This window comes from Ranitomeya imitator, chromosome 1, assembly GCF_032444005.1.
Source record: "Ranitomeya imitator isolate aRanImi1 chromosome 1, aRanImi1.pri, whole genome shotgun sequence".
NCBI classification, from domain to species: Eukaryota; Metazoa; Chordata; class Amphibia; order Anura; family Dendrobatidae; genus Ranitomeya; species Ranitomeya imitator.
In genome coordinates, this window is record NC_091282.1 from 994,605,720 (window position 1) to 994,633,081 (window position 27,362).

General features: G+C 43.0%; 1 protein-coding gene across 1 annotated transcript in view; it reads left to right on the top strand.

The window, feature by feature from the left end:
* PLK4 (polo like kinase 4) overlaps window positions 1–26,149 on the top strand; it is a 38,716-nt gene extending 12,567 nt beyond the window's left edge. Inside the window, exons 7-16 of the mRNA XM_069743935.1 lie at window positions 240–532; window positions 633–737; window positions 5,742–5,844; window positions 7,133–7,282; window positions 18,195–18,328; window positions 18,756–18,847; window positions 23,428–23,575; window positions 25,157–25,288; window positions 25,457–25,563; window positions 25,746–26,149. Of these exons, the coding sequence (XP_069600036.1) occupies window positions 240–532; window positions 633–737; window positions 5,742–5,844; window positions 7,133–7,282; window positions 18,195–18,328; window positions 18,756–18,847; window positions 23,428–23,575; window positions 25,157–25,288; window positions 25,457–25,563; window positions 25,746–25,845 (1,364 nt within the window). The 3' untranslated portion in view covers window positions 25,846–26,149. The remainder of the gene's footprint in view (window positions 1–239; window positions 533–632; window positions 738–5,741; window positions 5,845–7,132; window positions 7,283–18,194; window positions 18,329–18,755; window positions 18,848–23,427; window positions 23,576–25,156; window positions 25,289–25,456; window positions 25,564–25,745) is intronic.
* The last annotated feature ends 1,213 nt before the right edge of the window (window positions 26,150–27,362 follow it).

The following is a 27,362-nucleotide window of genomic DNA, read 5'->3' on the forward strand; positions in this document are numbered from 1 at the left end:
TTCCTAAAATCCTTTTCCTGGCATATTTGGTCATGCTTCACCCACTCCTGTCTCAATATTGTGTCTCAAGAGCACAGAACATTCTTTAAAATGTTTTGGCTGAAAGTCTGACCCAAGCATAGCCAGAGGTGGAGTTCTCGACTTACATTTGTGTTTGGGCTGCCGTACCCCGGTTAACTGCAGGTCCCCATTATGTGAAGCATACATTTTTTCATGCTAACATTTATTTTTCTTTTTAGGTCAAATACAAAAATCCCAGGATGTGAGCAATAGAAGCGACTCGGCAGCAAATTATTATGGCCACGAAGCTCTCCTGTACAACTGGAACGAGGTGAAGAAGAATGTCGCCGACTCTTCCCTTTGTGGGGCACAGAAAGGAATGAGTACATTTCCGGTATTAGAAGAAAATCCACACAATATGAAGTCAAAGATGCCTCAGCAAGCTGCGAGCTATCGCTCTTTGAGGAGCATCATTTCTCCACTTAATTCAGAAAGATTGAAGCCAATCAGGCAGAAAACCAAGAATGCCGTGGTATGTGCCCGTAGCTGGTACTCTGCCTTAGTTCTGTGTGTGGGGACTTGGATCCCTCTCTACCAGCTCATGTCTGTGATACGTGAATCTTTTTTGGCAGGTGAGCATTTTGGATAACGGAGAAGTTTGCATGGAATTTTTGAAAGAACAAAACTCCCAGGAACGAGTGAGAGAAGTCCTCCGCATATCCTGTGATGGAATTTTGGTAGGTATTTTCTGGACAAATAGAATACCAACACTAATATTAAGATTAAAAGGACTTTCCAGGTTCAGGATATTAATCGACTACACGCTTCTGCTCTGTCAATAGAGTAACAGCTATGCTAGGAATTTTAAGATTGCTCTATTGAAGTGAATGGGTCCAAACTGCAATTCCCAGCTCAGCTGTTAGCACATGGGTAGTATGCAGGTAAACAGGAGAAGAGGCTGCAGAGCTCTGAGTGCCGTGGTCCATTCATGCAGACCGGTGAGGGGGGTGGATTGGGATGTCTTATAGTGTGTTGACCCAAGCTGACAGTATACACTAGGCACATGGCCTTATAATGGAGATGGCCCCTATTTATATTACACCTCTAGTGTTGTAATCACTGAACGTTTGCCCTAGGCTAGCAGAGGTAGCAGTGTAAAACCTTTCCCTGGATACCTATTTTGCCTTTATTTAGTGCTCTGTAGTGCAGAAAGTTGCAATTTATACTCAAAACCTCGCTGGTTCACTTACAATTTGCAGCTTCACTTTGCTTCTCCTTGCTGGTGCCGCCCTGTGCTACTTGATTGTCAGTGGAAAGCAAAGGTGACGTCTTGCAGCAAAGCCTTTGTTAGCTGTCATTGGGTAGTGGAGAGTGGCACTGGCGGGGAGAAACAAAAAAGAGCTACGGCCACCACTGGACTTGGATATTGCTAACTTGTTCCTTTTAACCCCTTCCCGACCTTTGAAGCACCGTATGCGTCATGAAAACCTGTGCCATTCCGACCTGACCTGTGACGCAGCATAAGCGTCATGGCCAGATTGGGCTCCTGCAGGCCGGGTGAAAGGGTTAACTGTAATTTCACCCGGCCTGCAGGGACAGGAGGAGTTGTACTTTAGCCCAGGAAGGGGGGTGGCTTACAACCACCCCCCCTTCCCCGTGGCTACGATCGCTCTGATTGTCTGTTGAAAGTGAAACTGCCAATCAGAGCGATTTGTAATATTTCACCTAAAAAACTGGTGAAATATTACAATCCAGCCATGGCCGATGCTGCAATATCATCGGCCATGGCTGGAAACACTGATGTGATCGCACCCCACCGATCGCCCCCCCCAGCCCCCCGATCTGTGGTCCGCTCCCCTCCGTCCTGTGCTCCGCTCCCCCGTCCTCCTGTCTGCTACCCCCGTGCTCCAATCCAACCCCCCTGCACTCCGATCCACCCCCCCGCACTGCGATCCACCCCCCCGCACTCTGATCCACCCCCCCGTGTTCCGATAAAACCCCCCCCCCGTGTTCCGATCCACCCCCCCATGCTCCCCCCTCCCCCCCCCCCCCCACGCCATCATACTTACCGAGCCTCCCGGGGTCCGTCCGTCTTCTTTCCTGGGCGCCGCCATCTTCCAAAATGGCGGGCGCATGCGCAGTGCGCCCGCCGAATCTGCCGGCCGGCAGATTCGTTCCAATGTGAATTTTGATCACTGTGATAAAACCTCACAGTGATCAAAATAAAAAAAAACAAATGACCCTCCCCTTTGTCACCCCCATAGGTAGGGACAATAATAAAATAAAGACATTTTTTTTTTTTTCCACTAAGGTTGGAGTTAGAACTAGGGTTAGGGGTAGGGCTAGGGTTTCGGTATGTGCACATGTATTCTGGTCCTCTGCGGATTTTTCCGCAGCGGATTTTGATAAATCCGCAGTGCTAAACCGCTGTGGATTTATCGCGGATTTACCATGGTTTTTCTGCGCATTTCACTGCGGTTTTACAACTGCGATTTTTCTATTAGAGCAGTTGTAAAACCGCTGCGGAATCCGCGGAAAGAAGTGACATGCTGCGGAATGTAAACCGCTGCGTTTCCGTGCAGTTTTTCTGCAGCATGTGTACAGCAATTTTTGTTTCCCATAGGTTTACATTGAACTGTAAACTCATGGGAAACTGCTGCGGATCCGCAGCGTTTTCCGCAGCGTGTGCACATACCTTTAGAATTAGGCTATGTGGACACGGTGCGGATTTGGCTGCGGATTCGCAGCAGTGTTCCATCAGGTTTACAGTGCCATGTAAACATGGAAAACCAAATCCGCTGTGCCCATGGTGCGGAAAATACAGTGCGGAAACGCTGCGTTGTATTTTCCGCAGCATGTCAATTCTTTGAGCGGATTCCGCAGCGTTTTACACCTGTTCCTCAATAGGAATCCACATGTGAAATCCACACAAAAAACACTGGCAATCCGTGGTAAATCCGCAGGTAAAACGCAGTGCCTTTTACCCGCGGATTTTTCAAAAATGGTGCTGAAAAATCTCACACAAATCCGCAACGTGGGCACATAGCCTTAGGGTTAGGGGTGTGTTCGGGTTATGGTTGTTGTTAGGGTTGTGTTGGGGTTAGGGTTGTGATTAGGGTTATGGCTACAGTTGGGATTAGGGTTAGGGGTGTGTTGGAGGTAGAATTGAGGGGTTTCCACTGTTTAAGCACATCAGGGGTCTCCAAACGCAACATGGCGCCACCATTGATTCCAGCCAATCTTGTATTCAAAAAGTCAAATGGTGCTCCCTCAATTCCGAGCCCCGACGTGTGCCCAAACAGTGGTTTACCCTCACATATGGGGTACCAGCATACTCAGGACAAACTGCGCAACAATTACTGGGGTCCAATTTCTCCTGTTACCCTTGAGAAAATAAAAAATTGCTTGCTAAAACATCATTTTGAGGAAAGAAAAATGATTTTTTATTTTCACGGCTCTGCGTTATAAACATCTGTGAAGCATTTGGGGGTTGAAAGTGCTCACCACATATCTAGATAAGTTCCTTTCGGGGTCTAGTTTACAAAATGGGGTCACTTGTGGGGGGTTTCTACTGTTTAGCCACATCAGGGGCTCTGCAAACGCAACGTGACGCCCGTAGAGCATTCCATCAAAGTCTGCATTTCAAAACGTCACTACTTCACTTCCGAGCCCCGGCATGTGCCCAAACAGTGGTTTACCCCCACATATGCGGAATCACCGTACTCAGGAGAAACTGGACAACAAATATTGGGGTCAAATTTCTCCTGTTACCCTTGGGAAAATTAAAAAATTCTGGGCTAAAAAATTATTTTTGAGGAAAGAAAACTTATTTATTATTTTCACGGCTCTGCGTTATAAACTTCTGTGAAGCACTTGGGGGTTGAAAGTGCTCACCACATATCTAAATAAGTTCCTTTCGGGTTCTAGTTTCCAAAAATGGCGTCACTTGTGGGGGGTTTCTACTGTTTAGCCACATCAGGGGCTCTGCAAACGCAACGTGATGCCCGCAGACCATTCCATCAAAGTCTGCATTTCAAAACGTCACTACTTCACTTCCGAGCCCCGGCATGTGCCCAAACAGTGGTTTACCCCCACATATGGGGTATCACCGTACTCAGGAGAAACTGGACAACAACTTTTGGGGTCAAATTTCTCCTGTTACCCTTGGGAAAATAAAAAATTGCGGGCTAAAAAATCATTTTTGAGAAAAGAAAATTTTTTTATTTTATTTTCATGGCTCTGCGTTATAAACTTCTGTGAAGCACTTGAGGGTTCAAAGTGCTCACCACACATCTAGATTAGTTCCTTTGGGGGTCTAGTTTCCAAAATGGGGTCATTTGTGGGGGATCTCCAATGTTTAGGCACACAGGGGCTCTCCAAACGTGACATGGTGTCAGCTAATGATTGGAACTAATTTTCCATTTAAAAAGCCAAATGGCGTGCCTTCCCTTCCGAGCCCTGCCGTGCGCCCAAACAGTGGTTTACCCCCACATGGGAGGTATCGACGTACTCGGGTGAAATTGCCCAACAAATTTTAGGATCCATTTCATCCTATTGCCCATGTGAAAATGAAAAAATTGAGGCGAAAAGAAATTTTTTTGTGAAAAAAAAAAAAAAAAGTACTTTTTCATTTTTACGGATCAATTTGTGAAGCACCTGAGGGTTTAAAGTGCTCACTAAGCATCTAGACAAGTTCCTTGGGGGGTCTAGTTTCCAAAATGGGGTCACTTGTGGGGGAGCTCCAATGTTTAGGCACACAGGAGCTTTCCAAATGCGACATGGTGTCCGCTAAAGAGTGCAGCCAATTTTTCATTCAAAAAGTTAAATGGCGCTCCTTCCCTTCCAAGCCCTGCCGTGCGCCCAAACAGTGGTTTACCCCCACATATAAGGGATCAGCGTACTCAGGACAAATTGGACAACAACTTTCGTGGTTCAGTTTCTCCTTTTACCATTGGGAAAATAAAAAAAATTGTTGCTAAAAGATCATTTTTGTGACTAAAAAGTTAAATGTTCATTTTTTCCTTCCATGTTGCTTCTGCTGCTGTGAAGCACCTGAAGGGTTAATAAACTTCTTGAATGTGGTTTTGTGCACCTTGAGGGGTGCAGTTTTTAGAATGGTGTCACTTTTGGGTATTTTCAGCCATATAGACCCCTCAAACTGACTTCAAATGTGACGTGGTCCCTAAAAAAAAATGGTTTTGTAAATTTCGTTGAAAAAATGAGAAATCGCTGGTCAAATTTTAACCCTTATAACTTCCTAGCAAAAAAAAATGTTGTTTCCAAAATTGTGCTGATGTAAAGTAAACATGTGGGAAATGTTATTTATTAACTATTTTGTGTTACATAACTCTCTGGTTTAACAGAATAAAAATTCAAAATGTGAAAATTGCGAAATTTTCTAAATTTTCGCCAAATTTTCGTTTTTATCACAAATAAACACAGAATTTATTGACCTAAATTTACCACTAACATGAAGCCCAATATGTCACGAAAAAACAATCTCCGAACCGCTAGGATCCATTGAAGCGTTCCTGAGTTATTACCTCATAAAGGGACACTGGTCAGAATTGCAAAAAACGGCCAGGTCTTTAAGGCCAAAATAGGCTGGGTCATGAAGGGGTTAATCAAGTTTGTTGATTAGGACTCTTGGATTTTCTGTGGTTCAGGGCAGTGTTCTGCCCAGTGGTTTTGCAGCATGCCCCACCACTTTATGTAACTGACTTTTTACTTTCTTTTCTCAGGTTTATATTTATCTTCCAAATGAAGGCAAGGGGTTTCCTTTGGTTGATCGTCCTCCATCTCCACCTGAAAACATGTTAAGTTATGCTTTTGACAGTTTGCCAGGTAATGGATCTCTCTGGTATTATCTCTAAGCCATTTTTAAAGGGAACCTGTCACCTGTTTTATACCTTTTTTAAAAGCCATGCCCATCATTTTTAAAAGCATGTTAGCAATCACGTTATACCCTCCATAGGTGCCCCTGCATCCCTCCAAATAAAAGTGTTTTAATCATGTCCTGTGCTGCATTCAAATTTCACGGTCTGGTCAAGTCCAGGGGGCAAATCCAGATTTTACTCAGTGCTGCCCTAATCCCTTCAAATGCCACCTCTTCTGCCTTGATGGAAGTGGATTACGTGTCCTACGCCATCAGCACAGGGTTAAGTCCTGCGCCTGTTTAGTGGAATCAGTGACCCACTGCGCATCCAGGAAACTGGTGACGTAGAAGAGAAGCCGGTGCCTGCGCATTACATGACTTCGCTTTGCCTGTCTCTGACTCTACTGCGGAGGCGCGAGACTTCCAGCACTTGTGTGAATAACCTAGGAGTCATCGTCCACTTAGATGAAGATAGAAGAGGCGGCATCTGAAGGGATTGGGGCAGCGCTGAGTGCAATGTGGATTCGCCCATCGGCCCGGGCAATTTTGTATGCAGCGCGAGACATGAATAAAACACTTTTTCAGAGGCATGTAGCCACACCTATGAGAGTATAAAGGTTTTGTAGGAATCCGGTTTACAGATGATGGGCAAATTTTTAGAAAGTTTAAAACTGGTGACTGGTTCCCTTTAACATTCTGCATCATGATAATCAGATTCTTATAACCTATTGTAATCTTAGTAATATACAATTTGTAGTACTATTTGCTGTGCAAAATCAAAAATTATATTGATATAAATAAAAACCGTGCGACATCTGTGGTGTTTACAGCTCAAACGCTATAATTTCTGTGGAGCTGAACTGCAGTACCAGATGTAAACCATGGAAAAGTGTGATACTGCCATGATTTCCTAATCCTCAATAGCCTCCAGATAAAGGTTGTGTCTGCCTCCTGATCACTTCTGAGTTGGGGGTAGGCACCTACCAGGATGCTGCGCGATCATCGGGTATCATGAACGTGTCTTTGTTGAATGAATGCTATCGATGCACGATACCTACAGATAGTGGTCAACTCTTAAGGCTGAAGTAGTGGTGTTAGACATCCACTTTAAATATAATTGCTCTTATGTTTTACTAAATTAATATTGATAATGCTGTTTTGTTTTTTTTTCAAATACATCTTGATACTATAAGGAATGATACTTGATGGTTTACTTATTACCAACATTATGTTCATGTTTTATTCTTTTTCATATAGAAAAGTACTGGAAAAAATACCAGTATGCATCAAAGTTCATCCAACTTGTAAGGTCCAAAACGCCAAAAGTTACCTACTACACTAGATATGCAAAATGTATGTTAATGGAGAACTACCCCAATGCTGATGTTGAGGTCTGCTTCTATGATGGTAAGTCCGACGTTCCAACACACTAGTCAGATCAGAGGAATAATACATCTCCTTATTTAATATTCCAGCTCCGGCATCTATTACTTGTCTTGTGAGATTTCAGATTAGATTGCAGTTTTTATTAGATATGCTGGATTAAAGGAATTTCATAATAATGTGCAGGGTGATGCACTCGTTACATTACCCACAAAAATTGCTGTAACTTCTAAATGAGATTGTTGACCGTACTGACATATGGACTGTACATAATAAGCGGTTCATAATAAATGAGATTGCAATGAACCTCAGCGACGTGAAGCCTCCTTGCCCGCTGGTCGTTTCCACTACTACATAGACCTGCTGCCCACCATCTGGTAGTTTGTGTGGTGCTCGCATTTCTGTCCTGCCGAAATCCTTCTTCATTTGTTAACTATGTACAGATACAGCTTAGGCTACTTTCACACTTGCGTCGTTTGGAATCCGTCGCAATGCGTTGTTTTGGGGAAAAAACGGATCCTGCAAATGTGCCCGCAGGATGCTTTTTTTGCCCATAGACTTGTATTGCCGACGGATCGCGACGTATGGCCATACGTCGCGTCCGTCGTGCACTGGATGCGTCTTGTTTTGGCGGACCGTCAGCACGAAAAAATGTTCAATGTAACGTTTTTTCGTACGGTGCGTTTGCCATTTCCGACCGCACATGGCCGCATGCGCAACCGGAACTCCGCCCCCTCCTCCCCGGAACATAAAGTGGGCAGCGGATGCGTTGAAAAACTGCATCCGCTGCCCACGTTGTGCCGAATTTGCACAACGTACGTCACGGCGACCCATTGTGACCGCCCCCGAACCGACGCAAGTGTGAAAGAAGTTAGAGGTGCATGTTTTAATTGTGAAAGCTTATTGGAAAACAGAATCCTTAAAGAGGTGCCAAAGTGAGTTTCTAAAGAAATTTGGAGGCTGAAATCTGCAATCCAAACCGTATATTTTGCCATCGGTGAATAAGCCGGAACGTACAGGAACATTATTAGATGGGCATGAAAGAGAACGATGTGAAACGGCTATTTCTGGCAGCTCCATGTGAATCATTGCACATCCTATCCCAGCAAACAGGCATGTTGTATTCCACATGTCAACGAGCAGCCAAGAAAGTAGTGTTCACCTGTACAGAGTCACTCTTGTTCAGGAATTGAATAGGCCCCATCAAGTGAAAAGAACTAGTTATTGCTAGATTTTTTTTCTTTGGGGCCATTTTGAGGGGTTTGAGTGTGTAGTAACAAGCCACGAACATTACAGGCACTCCGAGAGAACATACAGTGATAAATTCAGGCTATGACCCCAGAAGCCCTGTGGAATACATTCAACAATATGGACCAGCATGTGTAGGCGTGCTTGGATGCAAACGGTGGACATTTTGAACACCTGCTTTAAAGCATCAGTTTCTCATGAATCAAGGTATATGTAGTCCAGATGTCAGGACGATGGATCACCTTTTAGAAGTTAAAGCAATTTTCCCCAGTAAAAAAGTGAGGGAATAACTCTGTGTAAGGCTACAAAGAAGAATGAATGATCATTCCCATTTGAGTTAGTTCCATCAAAGTGCATGACTGATGAAGATGAATTTATGAGTAAAATACAAAGGGAGACTGAAGGAGCAAGATTTTTGAGGCCCGCTGTGCACATGCTAACCTTTAAGATAACCTGTCATCTCAGAAAATGCCATTTACTTGCATATATAGGGTTAGTCTACAGGTAGAGTTTCAATCTTGCACAGCTACTGGGAGAAAATCAACCTTTTTCCTCCTTTGAGCCGTCAGGTTTTAGTCATAGAAGTATGAACTTGATCGGCTACGGTCAACGCTCACTATACTGTGGCTCTATGCATGCCTGATCACCTTGATTGACAGCCTGCTGTACAGTGCATGTCTCCCACAGCGAGCTGTCCCTAATACTGCCTAGGTATGCTTACACACCCAGTCTTGTGAGCTTTGACTGTTGTCACTCCATGTTTGCCCCTTTGACTGAAAGCTGGCAGCTCCCTGGAGGAAATAAGCTCGTTTTCTCCCAGTAGCTGCACTTTCAGTAAGGTGGCCGGGCAACATTGTAATGCTACTTGTCTACAGATTTAAAGTTATCGCTTTCCAAGATGACCGGTTTACTTTAAGCAGATAAAAGACGAATTGTTATATATGATGTCTGCTGTATCTCTGTGTATAGGGTATATTAAAGAAGCGTATAGCATATGTAGAGAAAATGCCCAGCTTGCCCTTCCACTGAGTGCATAGATCCAGGCTCCCCTTTAATGGCAATCCAAAAGATGGCAGGCAATCCAGCACATTGGGGAAAAATAAAATTTTTATTTGAAATCCTGAAATACACCCGACATGGCAAGAACAGATACCGGAAAAACTTCCCACAAAAAGCTGCTATTGTTTGCGTTATGAAGTTTTCTTAGGCCGGGGTCACACTTGCGAGTGTGATGCGAGAAACTCGCACGAGGGGTCAGCTGCATAGATATACATGCAGCCACACGCGCCGGCGGCACTACCGGGTATTGATGCGAGAGACTTGCATCACACTCGCAATTGTGACCCCGGCCTTACTCCTAACCTAGGAATAAAGGGAAATCCTAACATGATGAAGACTTTCTACAAACTAACACATCTCCTCCTGCTGGCAAAGGAAATACAATTATGTGAGAGCTAGTGATGAGCGAGTATACTCGTTGTTCGGGTTGTCCCGAGCACGCTCAGGTGGTCTCCTGAGTATTTTGGTGTGCTCGGAGATTTAGTTTTTGTCGACGCAGCTGCATGGTTTATGGCTGGTGGCCAGCCTGAGTACATGTGGGGGTTGCCTGGTTGCTAGGGAATCCCCACAGGTATTCAAGCTGTCTAGCAGCCGCATATCATGCAGCTGCGGCAACGAAAACTAAATACAAATACTCAGAGACCACCAGAGCATGCTCGGGAAACCCCAAGCAACGAGTATACACGCTCATCACTAGTTAGAGCTCATTAAGATCATCAAAAAGCTACAAAAGGCATTCAATTTTAATTAAAAAAAAAATAAAGAAAATGACATTACCTTCTCAAGTTAATAATGCAAGATTAAATCATTTTTTTTTTTTCATTTAATCCCTGTGGATATGATGTATTCGTATCCACATATATAAATGCAAAACAATGTAAAAGTCTTACCTATGTTAAGAAGTTGTCTGGAAATACTATTTAGCGGTTCGTGTCACCCAAGACATTCCACAGTTAGAGTCCCTGTGGGGGAAATGATTGGGGCCAAGAGGAACTGCGCAGAGAATGACCAATATTGTAAGGAAAGAGATCTCATTTGTAGTAGCCTATCCAAATATAAACGCTGGATGTGGAATATGGCAACATATACAGTAACAAATAAATCGCATCATGATCTGCTAAATAAAAATAAAAAAATGGATAAAAAAAACCTATTCATAAGGCGGTATATGCCACATATAGCCAGGACGAAATGATCATTAATTAATACTTACCGATGTTATATAGTGACGGACAGCTGAATCAAATTGTATCTAATGCTTGTCTTTTTTTCCGCAAGGAAATCTCCAATACTATCAAAACTTTTATCTCCTAGTTTGGTTACATGAAAACCATAGAAGAGAACCTGGCTTACTGCTGCGGTTTTCATAAATGCGGTAATGACTAATGCATATCGTGCAAATATGCTAAAAAGAACCTATGATGTTTTCTTGATTACTTAAATGAATTTTTTAATTTTGAGTTTGCATTATTTTAATTGCAGTGCCATATTGTTTCCAATGTACGGAATGCAATATGAAATATATACAGTACAGACCAAAAGTTTGGACACACCTTCTCATTTAAAGATTTTTCTGAATTTTCGGGACTATGAAAATTGTGAGTTCACACTGAAGGCATCAAAGCTATGAATTAACACATGTGGAATTATATACTTAACAAAAAAGTGTGAAACAACTGAAAATATGTCTTATATTCTATGACTGCTTTCTTGATGAGCTTCCAGAGGTAGTCACCGGGAATGGTTTTCACTTCACAGGTGTGCCCTGTCAGGTTTAATAAGTGGGATTTCTTGTATTATAAATGGTGCTGGGACCATCAGTTGTGTTGTGCAGAAGTCTGGTGGATACACAGCTGATAGTCCTACTGAATAGACTGTTAGCTGCTTTTTTCTTGCCATAATACAAATTATAAGTAAAGAAAAACGAGTGGTCATCATTATAAAACATGAAGGTCAGTCAGTCTGAAAAATTGGGAAAACTTTCAAAGTGTCCCCAAGTGCAGTAGAAATGACCATCAAGTGCTACAAAGAAACTGGCTCACATGAGGACCGCCCCAGGAAAGGAAGACCAAGAGTCACCTCTGCTTCTCAGGATAAGATCCAAGTCACCAGCCTCAGACATCGCAGTTAACAGCAGCTCAGATTAGAGACCAGGTCAATGCCACTCAGAGTTCTAGCAGCAGACACATCTCTACAACAACTGTTAAGAGGAGACTTTGTGCAGCAGGCCTTCATTGTAAAATAGCTGCCAGGAAACCACTGCTAAGGACAGGCAACAAGCAGAGGAGACTTGTTTGGGCTAAAGAACACAAGGAATGGACATTAGACCAGTGGAATTCTGTGCTTTGGTCTGATGAGTCCAAATTTGAGATATCTAGTTCCAACCACAAAGACACGGATCTTTCTGCGACGCAGAAAAGGTGAACGGATGGACTCTACATGTCTGGTTCCCACCATGAAGCATGGAGGAGGAATTGTGAAGATGTGGGGGTGCTTTGCTGGTGACACTGTTGGGGTTTATTCAAAATTGAAGGCATACTGAACCAGCATGGCAACCACAGCATCTTGCAGCGGCATGCTATTCCATCCGGTTTGCGTTTAGTTGGACCATCATTTATTTTTCAACAGGACAATAACCCCAAACACACCTCCAGGCTGTGTAAGGGCTATTTGACCAAGAAGGAGAGTGATGGGGAGGTACGCCAGATGACCTGGCCTCCACAGTCACCAGACCTGAACCCAATCGAGATGGTTTGGGGTGAGCTGGACCGCAGAGTGAAGGCAAAAGGACCAACAAGTGCTAAGCATCTCTGGGAATTCTCCTTCAAGATTGTTGGAAGACCATTCCCGGTGACTGCCTCTAATCAAGAGCGTGCCAAGAGTGTGCAAAGCAGTCATCAAAGCAAAAGATGGCTACTTTGAAGAACCTACAATATAAGACATATTTTCAGTTGTTTCACACTTTTTTGTTAAGTATATAATTCCACATGTGTTAATTCATAGTTTTGATGCCTTCAGTGTGAATGTACAATTTTAATAGCCATGAAAATGCAGAAAAATCTTTAAATGAGAAGGTGTGTCCAAACTTTTGGTCTGTACTGTAGGCTGTACTAGCCGCAAAGTAAGAATTAACAAACCTATTGGGGACTCCAGTAATCCGGAAGATGGTGATCCATCCAATGTCTCTAAATATGTTTTCCAAGGAACATAAGGGCAGTTTGGGGAGCTTTGAGTTCTTTGGTGTTGAAAATGGCAAATGCTCATTGGGGAGAGGAGATCACAGGGGAGTGCTGCTAAACAGAGAAGCTTACTGGATTCTTATGATGAGTACATCACATCCACAGAGATTATATAAGAGAACTGATTTATTCTTACATTACTAACTTGAGAAGGTAATATATTGTTTTTAATTAAAAATGAATGCCTTTTGTAGCTTTTGATGATCCTCATATAATTAGGTTTCCGTCGCCATCTGGGTAGAGATGTGTTCGTTTGCAGGAGGTCTTTTATCATGTTAGGATTTCACTTTGTTCTGAGGTTATAAGTAAGAATATCACTTTGAAACGCATAAACCATAAGGGAATGTGCACACGTTGTGGATTCCATTGCGGATTTTTCCACGCGGATTCTGCAAAATCCTCAAGTAAAACACCCTGCGTTTTATCTGCAGATTCACCGTGGATTTAGTGCAGATTTCACCTGCGTTTTTACATCTGCAGATTCCTATGATGGAATAGGTGTAAAACGCTGCGGAATCCGCACAAAGAATTGACATGCTGCGGAAAATACCGCAGTGTTTCCGTGCTGAGTTTTCCGCAGCATGTGCACTGCGGATTTTGTTTTCCATAGGTTTACATGGTACTGTTCACCGCATGGAAAACCGCTGCGAATCCACAAGGCCAAATCCGCTGCGTATCCACAGCCAAATCCACAACATGTGCACATATCCTAACGGTCTTCTTTGGGACATTTTTCATCTCTCTCTGATTTTGCCTTGCTGAATATGTTTTATTATCTACTATATAATTGTCTAAGGGTCACTTCCGTCTTTCTGTCTGTCTGTCTGTCACGGATATTCATTGGTCGCGGCCTCTGTCTGTCATGGAATCCAAGTCGCTGATTGGTCTCGCCAGCTGCCTGTCATGGCTGCCACGACCAATCAGCGACGGCCACAGTCCGATTAGTCCCTCCCTACTCCCCTGCAGTCGGCGCCGGCTCCATACTCCCTGCAGTCACTGCTCACACAGGGTTAATGCCAGCAGTAACGGACCGCGTTATGCCGCTGGTAACTCACTCCGTTACCACCGCTATTAACCCTGTGTGACCAAGTTTTTACTATTGATGCTGCCTATGCAGCGTCAATAGTAAAAACATCTAATGTTAAAAATAATAAAAAATCATTATATACTCGCCTTCTGCCACCTTTCCCGCTCCTCGCTACGCTCTGGTAACCGCTCCATGCAAGCGGCAAGTTCAGGCGGCAACGATGGTATGGGAGAAGGACCTGCCATGACGTCACGGTCATGTGACTGCGACGTCATCACAGGCCCTGCGCGAGAAGGACCTGCCATGACATCACGGTCATGTGACCGCGACGTCATCACAACCTGGGACCGGAAGCTGCCGACGGATCTACAAGGGGCCCTCGGATCGGAAGGTGAGCATGTTTTATTTTTTATTTTTTAACCTGACACATACGTGGCTGGGCAATATACTACGTGGCTCTGTGCTGTATACTACGTCGCTGTGCAATATACTACGTAACTGGGCAATATACTACGTGGCTGGGCAGTATGCTCTGGGCAATATACTACGTGGACATGCATATTCTAGAATACCCGATGCGTTAGAATCGGGCCACCATCTAGTTTCAAATAAAAGCTTGTCTTTTTTCGAAGTGCTTGATCGCCTGCCATCTTTTGGATTGCCTATATTAACCCCTCTGTGACCTTAGACGTACTATCCCGTCGAGGTGCCCTGGGCTTATCTGACCCTGGACGGGATAGTACGTCATAGCCGATCGGCCGCGCTCACGGGGGGAGCGCGGCCGATTGCGGCCGGGTGTCAGCTGCTTATCGCAGCTGACATCCGGCACTATGTGCCAGGAGCGGTCACGGACCCCTGGCACACCGCGATCAAAGATGATCGCGATGTGCCGGCGGTGCAGGGAAGCACCGCGCAGGGAGGGGGCTCCCTGCAGGCTTCCCTGAGACCCCCGGAGCAACGCGATGTGATCGCGTTGCTGCGAGGGTCTCACCTCCCTCCCTGCTCCCTCCAGCCCCGGATCCAAGATGGCCGCGGATCCGGGTCCTGCAGGGAGGGAGGTGGCTTCACAGAGCCTGCTCAGAGCAGGCACTGTGAAGCATGCAGCGCTGCATGTCAGATCAGTGATCTGACAGAGTGCTGTGCAAACTGTCAGATCACTGATCTGTGATGTCCCCCCCTGGGACAAATTAAAAAAGTAAAAAAAAAAATTTTCCAAATGTGTAAAAAAAAAAAAATAAAAAAAAATATTCCAAAATAATGAAAAAAAAAAAAAAATATTATTCCCATAAATACATTTCTTCATCTAAATAAAAAAAAAAAACAATAAAAGTACACATATTTAGTATCGCCGCGTCCGTAACGACCCGACCTATAAAACTGTCCTACTAGTTAACCCCTTCAGTAAACACCGTAAGAAAAAAAAAAAAAGAGGCAAAAAACAACGCTTTATTATCATACCGCCGAACAAAAAGTGGAATAACACGCGATCAAAAGGACAGATATAAATAACCATGGTACCGCTGAAAGCGTCATATTGTCCCGCAAAAAAAGAGCCGCCATACAGCATCATCAGCAAAAAAATAAAAAAGTTATAGTCCTGAGAATAAAGCGATGCAAAAATAATTATTTTTTCTGTAAAATAGTTTTTATCGTATAAAAGCGCCAAACCATAAAAAAATGATATAAATGAGGTATCGCTGTAATCGTACTGACCCGAAGAATAAAACTGCTTGATCAATTTTACCAAACGCGGAACGGTATAAACGCCTCCCCCAATAGAAATTCATGAATAGCTGGCTTTTGGTCATTCTTCCTCACAAAAATCGGAATAAAAAGCGATCAAAAAATGTCACGTGCCCAAAAATGTTTTCAATAAAAACGTCAACTCGTCCCGCAAAAAACAAGACCTCACATGACTCTGTGGACCAAAATATGGAAAAATTATAGCTCTCAAAATGTGGTATTGCAAAAAATATTTTTTGCAATAAAAAGGGTCTTTCAGTGTGTGACGGCTGCCAATCATAAAAATCCGCTAAAAAACTCGCTATAAAAGTAAATCAAACCCCCCTTCATCACCCCCTTAGTTAGGGAAAAATAAAAAAAAATGTATTTATTTCCATTTTCCCATTAGGGCTAGGGTTAGGGCTAGGGTTAGGGCTAGGGTTAGGGCTAGGGTTAGGGCTAGGGTTAGGGTTAGGGCTAGGGTTAGGGTTAGGGTTGGGGCTACAGTTAGGGTTGGGGATAAAGTTAGGGTTAGGGTTTAGATTACATTTACAGTTGGGAATAGGGTTGGGATTAGGGTTAGGGGTGTGTCAGGGTTAGAGGTGTGGTTAGGGTTACCGTTGGATTTAGGGTTAGGGGTGTGTTTAGATTAGGGTTTCAGTTATAATTGGGGGGTTTCCACTGTTTCGGCACATCAGGGGCTCTCCAAACACGACATGGCGTCCGATCTCAATTCCAGCCAATTCTGCGTTGAAAAAGTAAAACAGTGCTCCTTCCCTTCCGAGCTCTCCTGTGTGCCCAAACGGTGGTTCCCCCCCACATATCGGGTATCAGCGTACTCAGGACAAATTGGACAACAACATTTAGGGTCCAATTTCTCCTGCTAACCTTGGAAAAATACAAAACTGGGGGCTAAAATATAATTTTTGTGGGAAAAAAAATATTTTTTATTTGCATGGCTCTGCGTTATAAACTGTAGTGAAATACTTGGGGGTTCAAAGCTCTCACAACACATCAAGATGAGTTCCTTAGGGGGTCTACTTTCCAAAATGGTGTCACTTGTGGGGGGTTTCTACTGTTTAGGTACATTAGGGGCTCTGCAAACGCAATGTGACGCCTGCAGACCATTCCATCTAAGTCTGCATTCCAAATGGCGCTCCTTCCCTTCCGAGCCCTCCCATGCGCCCAAACGGTGGTTCCCCCCCACATATGGGGTATCAGCGTACTCAGGACAAATTGGACAACAACTTTTGGGGTCCAATTTCTCCTGTTACCCTAGGGAAAATACAAAACTGGGGGCTTAAAAATAATTTTTGTGGGAAAAAAATTTTGTTTTATTTTTATGGCTCTGCATTATAAACTTCTGTGAAGCCCTTGGTGGGTCAAAGTGCTCACCACACATCCAGATAAGTTCCTTAGGGGGTCTACTTTCCAAAATGGTGTCACTTGTGGGGGGTTTCAATGTTTAGGCACATCAGTGGCTCTCCAAACGCAACATGGCGTCCCATCTCAATTCCTGTCAATTTTGCATTGAAAAGTCAAATAGCGCTCCTTCCCTTCCGAGCTCTCCCATGCGCCCAAACAGTGGTTTACTGCCACATATGGGGTATCAGCGTACTCAGGACAAATTGGACAACAACTTTTTGGGTCCAATTTCTCCTGTTACCCTTGGTAAAATAAAACAAATTGGAGCTGAAGTAAATTTTTTGTGTAAAAAAGTTAAATGTTCATTTTTATTTAAACATTCCAAAAATTCCTATTAAACACCTGAAGGGTTAATAAACTTCTTGAATGTGGTTTTGAGCACCTTGAGGGGTGCAGTTTTTAGAATGGTGTCACACTTGGGCATTTTCTATCATATAGACCAGGGGTCCCCAACTCCGGTCCTCAAGGCCCACCAACATGTCATCTTTTCAGGATTTCCTTAGTCTTGCCCAGGTAATAATTGCATCACCTGTGCAATGCAAAGGAAATCCTGAAAACATGACCTGTTGGTGGGCCTTGAGGACTGGAGTTGGGGACCTCTGATATAGACCCCTCAAAATGACTTCAAATGAGATGTGGTCCCTAAAAAAAAATGGTGTTGTAAAAATGAGAAATTGCTGGTCAACTTTTAACCCTTCTAACTCCCTAACAAAAAAAAAAATTGGTTCCAAAATTATGCTGATGTAAAGGAGACATGTGGGAAATGTTACTTATTAAGTATTTTGTGTGACATATCTCTGTGATTTAATTGCATAAAAATTCAAAGTTTGAAAATTGCGAAATTTTCAAAATTTTCGCCAAATTTCCGTTTTTTTCACAAATAAACGCAGGTACTATCAAAGAAATTTTACCACTATCATGAAGTACAATATGTCACGAGAAAACATTGTCAGAAACACCAGGATCCGTTGAAGCGTTTCGGAGTTATAACCTCATAAAGGGACAGTGGTCAGAATTGTAAAAATTGGCCTGGTCATTGACGTGCAAACCACCCTTGGGGGTAAAGGGGTTAAAGAACACCGAGCAGCAGGGCATTCCTCAGCCTTTAAATATCCAGTGCATTTGTTATATCTGATGTTAAAATGACATTGTAGCCAAACTGACTGTAAAGAAATTTACTGTGTACATTATTTTACTTGCATTTTTTTTTTCTTAGGAGCAAAAATTCACAAGACAGTCCACCTTACTCGAGTAATAGAGAAGTCTGGAAAGTCCTACACCCTTAAAGATGGGAGCAGAGCTAACAGCTTAAGTGATGAAATAAAGTGTTATGTGGACCATGCCAATGAGGTAATGTCTACCCTCAAACATAGCCTATACTAAACTGATCCAAAGGGGCCTATTGGTGGCGCGTGTTAGTGTCTGGTGTATAGCTTTGTTTGTTGCATATGCCATGTAGCCCCTTAGCATGAGAGCAATGGAACCTGAGCTGTTTCAGTCACTTTGTTCACTCTTACAGCTTTATCATCTTCTAAAAATGTACAGTACACACTATATGGCAACTGTGATTCCACAAAGCCACATGGTCAAGTGGGGGACACACTGATCAGTGGGGGCTGTTCACCAAGGATTGTAGCACACTCATTGCTTTGCGTTATATAGGGTCTGAAGAATCAGCTGCCTCGTCAGATCCTTTTATTATTTCCCCGAATCATTTTAGTAGGTATCCTGTCTGCCAATCACTTGGAGGTGGTTATTTTCTGGTTGTCTATTCTAGAGCCATCGGGTTTGTCTCTCTTTGGAATCCGCTATCAACATAGAAGAAAAAAAGGGAGACAATATCTCCCTATTTCCAATCACCTTCGGGAGGTAAGATTTAATCATTTTTCATGTACTAAGGCTTTTATATACATTTCTTAGTTGAGTCTGAGGACTCCATACACAAGAGACAGCTGTCCGCTGCATTATTTGGCAGCTAACACTCCCATCTCCTCCAAGCTGCCAAGCTCTCTAGTGTTCTGTTAGATGGCCACGGTCAAACGTCTCTGGCAGAGGTTTATCTAGTCGAGAATAAAAGCTAGACATACCATATGGTAAGTTCACGTCTCGCAAGTGTCTGCTTTAGCAGATTGTACCTGCAACCGCGGTGTGTAGCTGTATCCTGTGGAGATGCTATAGATGTTTTGATAGGTGCAGGACCAACTCTATCTCTATAACAGGAGTCTGCAACTCCCATCTCATGGCTTATAGGAGTTGGTAAAACATTTGAGCATGGTTTGCTTTGTTGTATTCAGAATTTTTGTGGAAGGGAATGGAAAAATATGGGTCCCATCTCAAAGATTTGCACCCATAAGACCTTCATGGCACATCCACAGGATCACCCACCAATGTAGAAGATGGGAATAACCCCTTTTAAAGAGGTTGTCTGACCCCAAAATCATTTTTCTTTAGGAAAATCTGTTCTGTATTGTAATATAGAGCACCCCTATACTTTTGTTTCGGCTTTTTTGTTTTTCTTGAATTTCACTTAATTTCACTTTCCAAAGACATACTCATAGGAATAATTTGTGCAAACTGTAAAGCGCTGCAGAATGTTAGCGCTATATATAAAAAAAAAAAAAGATTATTATTATTAATTCCCTGCATTCACTTTGTTTACTTGCGGCTTTACCAAACTAGACAGCTCCCTGTGCTTTTTTTTTAATTTTTTTAATCGAACCTCACAGCCAGAATTGGCACTGCCCTCTGCACACTCTGGCTGTCAGTAATGTGCCCCAGCTCTGACCTCAATCATCACTCTAGTATTGGGAATAAAAGAGCAGTGATCCTGTGTCCTTGTCTGTGGAAACCGGCACAATCGCTCCACTCCAAGTCTACAGTGGTAATGGAGCTTCACATGTCTTCACTCCACGTCTACAGTGGTGATGGAGCTTCACATGTCTCCACTCCACGTCTACAGTGGTGATGGAGCTTCACATGTCTCCACTCCACATCTACAGTGGTGATGGAGCTTCACATGTCTCCATTCCACATCTACAGTGGTGATGGAGCTTGACGCGTCCACTCCACGTCTACAGTGGTGATGAAGCTTGACGTCTCCACTCCACGTCTACGGTGGTGATGGAGCTTCACATGTCTCCACTCCACGTCTACATTGGTGATGGAGCTTCACATGTCTCCATTCCACGTCTACAGTGATGATGAAGCTGGACGCGTCCACTCCACGTCTACAGTGGTGATGAAGCTTGACGTCTCCACTCCACGTCTACAGTGGTGATGGAGCTTCACATATCTCCACTCCACGTCTACAGTGGTGATGGAGCTTCACATGTCTCCACTCCACGTCTACAGTGGTGATGGAGCTTCACATGTCTCCACTCCACGTCTACAGTGGTGATGGAGCTTGACGCGTCCACTCCACGTCTACAGTGGTGATGGAGCTTGACGCCTCCACTCCACGTCTACAGTGGTGATGGAGCTTCACATGTCTCCACTCCACGTCTACACATTAACTCCATTCCCGATTCATTCTGTTAGGGTGTTGGCACCTGTTCCATGGTCCCACCGGGGCTTATGTCTAAACCCCCTGCAAAAACCGGATTTGGGTGTATGCACCAACGGGGCCATTTATTTATATATATATATATATATATATATATATATATATATATATATATAATTGTCTAAGGGGTACTTCCGTCTTTCTGTCGGCAACTTCCGTAACGTAAATCCCGCGTCACTGATTGGTCTCGCCAGCTGCCTGTCATAGCTGCCGCGACCAATCAGCGACGGGCACAGTCCGATTAGTCCCTCCCCTACTCCCCTGCAGTCAGTGCCCGGCGCCCGCTCCAAAATCCCCTCCAGTCACCGCTCACACAGGGTTAATGCCAGCGGTAACGGGCCGCGGGTACCGCACTCCGTTAACGCTGCTATTAACCCTATGTGTCTCCAACTTTTTTACTATTGATGCTGCCTATGCAGCATCAATAGTAAAAAGATGTAATGTTAAAAATAGTAAACAAAAATCCTGCTATTCTCACCTTCCGTCGTCTGACGATGCGCTCCCGCCGGCCGCCATGTTCCGTTCCCAGAGATGCATTGCGAAATTACCCAGAAGACTTAGCGGTCTCGCGAGACCGCTAAGTCGTCTGAGTAATTTCGCAATGCATCCTGGGAACGGAAGATGGCGGCCGGTGCGAGCGCATCGCCAGAGTTTCGCTGGATCCTAGGGGGTGAGTATATAACTATTTTTTATTTAAATTATTTTTTTTTAACGGATATGGTGCCCACACTGCTAAATACTGCGTGGGCTGTGTTATATACCGCGTGGCTGCTATATACTACATGGGCAGTGTTATATACTCCGTGGGCTGTGCTATGTACTACGTGCCCTGTGTTATATGTTACGTGGGCTGTGTTATATACTGCGTGGCTGCTTTATACTGCGTGGACTGTTATATAGTACGTGGGCTGTGTTATATACTCCGTGAGCTGTGTGATATTCTGCGTGGCTGCTTTATACTGCGTGGGCTGTGTTATATAGTAAGTGGGCAGTGTTATATATTCCGTGGGCTGTGCTATATACTACGTGCCCTGTGTTATGTTATGTGGGCTGTGTTATATACTGCGTGGCTGCTTTATACTGCGTGGGCTGTGTTATATACTCCGTCGGCTGTGTGATATACTGTGTGGGCTGTGTTATACACTGCCTGGCTGCTTTATACTGCATGGGCTGTGTTATATTCTCCATGGGCTGTGCTATATACTACGTGCCCTGTGTTATATGTTACGTGGGCTGTGTTATATACTGCATGGGCTGTGTTATATACTGCGTGGCTGCTTTATACTGCGTGGGCTGTTATATAGTACGTGGGCTGTGTGATATACTGCGTGGGCTATGCTACATATTACATGCCCTGTGTTATATACTGTGTGGCCTGTATTAACGCATCGGGTATTCTACAATATGTATGTATATAGCAGCCACATAGTATATAGCACAGGCCACGTAGTATTTGCTATATACTACGTGGCCTGTGCTATATACTATGTGGCTGCTATATACATACATACATACATACACACATACATACACACATACATACACACATACATACACACATACATACACACATACATACACACATACATACACACATACATACACACATACATACATACATATTCTAGAATACCCGATGCGTTAGAATCGGGCCACCATCTAGTAGAGTATAATGGTGCCGACAGTCAATGTGTGCTGTCGTGCTTCATTTTCAGGCGTTCACTCTGTCAGCATCATTATATTTTATGGCCCCCGTTGGCGCATACGCCCAAATGCAATTTTGTGAGCGGGTCAGACATAAGCCCCTATGGGACTAACGTACGGGTGCCAAAACACAGTGTGAAAGAACCCTTAGGCCTCTTTCACACGTCAGTGTCTCCGGTACGTGTACTGACAGTTTTCTCACGTACCGGAGACACTGACACACGTAGACCCAGTCAAATGAATGGGTCTATGCACATGTCTCCGTGTTTTCATAGACCATGTGTCCATGTGCAAAACATGGAGACATGTCCGCTTTTCTCCGGCAGCACGTACCGCAATACGTCCCGCACACGTGCACACGGAGAACAGTGTGCACGTACCGCCCGCAGGAGAGACAGCGCTACAGTAAGCGCTGTCCCCCCTGCGTGTGGTGCTGAAGTCGGCATTCTTTCCTTCTCCCCAGCAGCGTTCACTGGAGAGAAGGAATGAAAAATCAAGATTTTTTTTTTTGTGTGTTAAAAATAAAGTTTGTGGGTCCCCTCACATCCCCTGTGCGCCCGCCCGCTTGCCGAGAAATACTCACCCAGCTCCTGCGATGTATGCTCTCAGCGCCGGCAGCAGATCCTGTGTGAGCGGTCACATGGTACCGCATCACTGAAATGAGCGGTACCACGTGACCGCTCACACAGGGCCTGCTGCCGGCACTGAGAGCATACATCACAGGAGCTGGGTGAGTATTTCTCGGCAAGCGGGCGGGCACACAGGGGATGGGAGGCGGGAGGGGACCCACAAACTTTATTTTTAACACACAAAAAACCCCCTTGATTTTTCATTCCTTTTCTCCAGCGAACACTGCTGGGGAGAAGGAATGAATGCCGGCTTCAGCACCAAAAGCAGGGGACAGCGCTTAACTGTAGCGCTGTCTCCTGCATGGTCCGTGTGGTCCTCGGGCGGCACACGGCTGCCGCACGTGTGCCACACTGATGTGTCACGTGAGCACACGGACACGGATAACTCTGGTACCGATTTCTCTGGTACCGGAATTATCTGGATGTGTGAAAGAGGCCTTACTGATAGTGTTAGACTGTGTGTCTTTTTCTGTTTTGCATGTTGAATGTTTACAAACTGACTTTTAAAGGTCAGGAATAATAATGATTTTTACCATTTTTTTTTCTAAATACAGGAGACCAATAAGCACGGACTCCCCGAAACCTCCAGCACAAACTGTGTCTTCTGGGGAGTCAGTTTGTGGACACAAGGATCAAAGCCCTTCTAATCGGGCATTCGTCAGCCCAGCCTCACCTCCCCAGATGTCTAACATCAATCCTTCTGTGAGTGATATGGGACATGGATCAGTTTGCACATCAGTCGCTTACACGTTTTGATCAAATGGGACTTTTTGCATTCTAGAAATCCTTTCTCTTTTGTTATATTACGACAAAATGCTCTGATAAAGATCACCAGCTCTTACTTTGTTCTGTATCCAAAGACTGTTTCTACATTAACCACTTCCTACCATCGCCAATATTTGTTTTCCTTTTTCCAAGTTCCATAACTTTAAGTTTTCCATCAACATAGGCTTGCATTTGTTGGGATGAGTTGTAGCTTTGAATGATACCATTCATTTAACCATTCAATATACAGTTAAGATTTGATAAACAATTCTGTAATTTTTTTTTTTTGAGCTTTGTTGTAAAGGCAGTCATGCTGTATAAATGACCTGGCAATGTGATTATTCAAGTCAGTATAATTACAGCAATAGCAAATTTGTACAGTGTTTTTAATTTTTAGGTAGATAGAGCTGCGTGATGGCTTGCTTTTTTGTAGCGAGCTGCCTTTTTTAATATATATATATATATATATATATATATATATATATATATATATATATATATATATATATATATATATATATATATATATATATATATATATATATATATATACAATATAATATATATATTGTAGTAGATGTGATGTTTTTCATCTCCTATTGCATTTTTCTGCGATTTTTTTTTTTTTTTTTTTTTTTTTTTTTTTTTAATTTTTTGCAACCAGAAAAAAAGGAATACTGGTTGGGTTAATTAGCTTTGGTTTAAGAGTGTACTTTATACAGTGGAGAAAAAAGTATTTAGTCAGCCACCAGCTGTGCAAGTTATCCCACTTAAAATGAGAAAACAAATCCAGAAAACCACCTTCTTGACTCTCATAGTTGTGGTCTACCTCTGATGCAATTACAGGCCTCTCTCATCTTTTTAAGTGGGAGAACTTGCACAATTGATGTGTGACTAAATACTTTTTTCCCCACTGTAATAGTGGAAAGGGGCTTGTTTTAAATAAATATATATTATATGTAATTAGTTTATTATATGTAATTAGTTTTTTTTGCATATGAAAAAAATAAATTTTAATGCACCTTTCAGTCCCCTTAGGGGATTTGAGCCTGCTAGTCCTCACAACAGCACCGTCATGGCAGGTATGGGGAAATGTAGCAGGACCCTTGCCTGCCATGGGTACCCACCAGAACCCTATGATTGTGGCGTGCATTTCCTCTGAACCATGCGCTTTAGATACCATTGTGAAAAAATGACAGTGCTGTTCAAGGGGTTAACGGTAGCAGGTAGTGCTCAATTCCACTTGCTGTTGGAGGTAGAGGATGGTTGTGTAACAGCCATCATGTGCTGGGAATGATGCAGGTTCCGCTACTGGGCCTTTACTGAAGTGGGGCCCAACATGTGACATACCATAATGCTATATATGGGAAACTGTGTCCTGAATAAATTACATAACCATTCTTATTTTTCCATCTATGTATGAAAAAAACAGCACCTTTAATCATTGACCATATTTGTGACTTGGATATGTTGATTTTTTTTTTATACTGAAATTGTAGCTCTTTTTTTCTTGTTTAGATTCTTTCCTATGAAGGATCTGTATTTTCTGCTCAAAGTGCCCCTTCCTCCAAAACGTCAAAAAGTCACACTCCAGATCCTGGCCAAGTCTTGAAGTCTGTTTTTGTTAAAAATGTTGGCTGGGCGTCCCAAGTAAGTAGTTTTGTTGCATTGCACAGTATGTGTAATGTTACAGTGTTGGCACAAAGTAGGAAGTAAAGTAATATGGTAATAGAATTTGGACTGATGATAGGGGGTTGAAAGACCAAACTTGCTGATGTGTTCAGTCATTTTCAATCCCTCCCGTTTTCTTTTTACTAGCTGAACACGGGGGCTGTATGGGTGCAGTTCAATGATGGCTCCCAGTTGGTTGTCCAGCCTGGAGTTTCATCCATTATATACACCGCACCGAATGGACAAGTAACCAGGTGAGGAGATATGCATTGATGACATTGTACCAAATTATTAATACAGTCCATCCTCTGAATTTAACAGTTTGTCATTATTGTGCTCTCGGTATTTAATTGATCAGAGATAATAAAATAATAATGTCTATAAAGTCCATGTAATGTATTCTAGCTTACAACACGACATTTTTTTTTTTCTACAGACATGGAGAAAACGACAAACTCCCAGAATACATAAAAAATAAATTACAGTGTCTCTCCTCCATCTTGATGCTCTTTGCAAATTCTTCAAGCCACTCGTGACTCTAAACCTTCTGTTATCCGATAAGTGCCTTCTCTCGCCAATACATGGCCATTGGTCTTAAGTCTTCTTATCAGGTGTTTTTTTTTTTTCTAGTTTTTTAATGACTTTACATTGTGGTGTAAGATGCACATACGTGTGAGAGAGCCACCATCATGAATAATTCCGTGGTAGAACTGTCTATATGTAAATGTTGTATGTCTTGTAATATGGAAAGTATTTTTTTTATTCTTGTTAACTTATATATTGTTACCATCATGATGAAATCTTCCTGCAGAAATCTATATAATAAATGCAGTGACCAGACTTTTACCAGATTTTCTTTCCATTAAATGGTTCAATAGCATTAAAGCAAATAAGCACTACACGTTCATTGAAAATCCTCCAGTATTTTGCAGTTAAAATAAGAGTGAATTATTTCATTATCACTGTGCTCTGAGGCTTCGCTTCACATGCATTTTTGATATTGCGTGCATTTTTAATGCATTTTTGATATATTTTTTTTTCCAGCTGCGGTATGTCACTACCTGGTATCTTACATTTTAAGCTACCGGTACTTTTGTTTTTTGTTACTTGGCTTTGATGAAATGTTATTGATAGGTTGTGTGTGTGTGGATTACATTCTCTGCAGAAACGCACTAAATACACAAATTATGGTTTTTTTATACTCACTTTCCTCATTTTATTCAAGTCTATGGGGAAAATTTGCAAATGAAAGATATTTAAAGCAAGAAAAAAATCACGTGTTGTAGATTTTAAAGAAACACTGCAGTGTAAAAAAAATAAATAAATTCATAAGACTTCGATAAATCCCATATACTTTTAAGAAACTCTTAATACACTGCGTTTTTTTTTTTTTTTTCCTCAGTGAAAATACACATCACAAAAAACGTACCAAATATTCATCTTGTGAACTCGAGAGTTTGGTTACTCCTCACCCGACTGTCTGATAGCTGGAATAATTCTGCGATACTGAAATGTCAGCAGGTTACTACTACCTCATCTGAGAGTAACATGATGTAGTCAGAGAAGCTGAATTGTATGGTGTATCACTTAATTTACTGGGCGCAGCCAGACGCTCGCACCAGGCTCTGTACATACAGTGTCCGTAGACAGTGAGCTGCCTATCACAGGCGGGGCCTGTCTGACCAGGAGGCACACACTGCTGCATTCCAGAAATGATAACCTCCTGGTGTTAAAACAATCATTACAAGCAAACAAAACTAGAGCTTGATCATCGCTGAAACCAGTGTTTTAACCCCTACGGTATGCCTCCTTCAGATTATATTGCAAAAGCTTGCTGACAGATTCCCTTATAAATACAGCAGCAACACACTGGTTATTTGCTACAATGTATCAGTCTGAACTATTAGTATTATTAGAAGATTGCCTAGATTTGATACAATTGTATCCACTTCTCGGCTGAAAACTGGACTAGGTAAGTTCAGACTTAAGATTGTTACGCAGTTACTATTCTTCAAAAATGACACCTGTCCATCAGCTTCAGCCCAGGGATGGG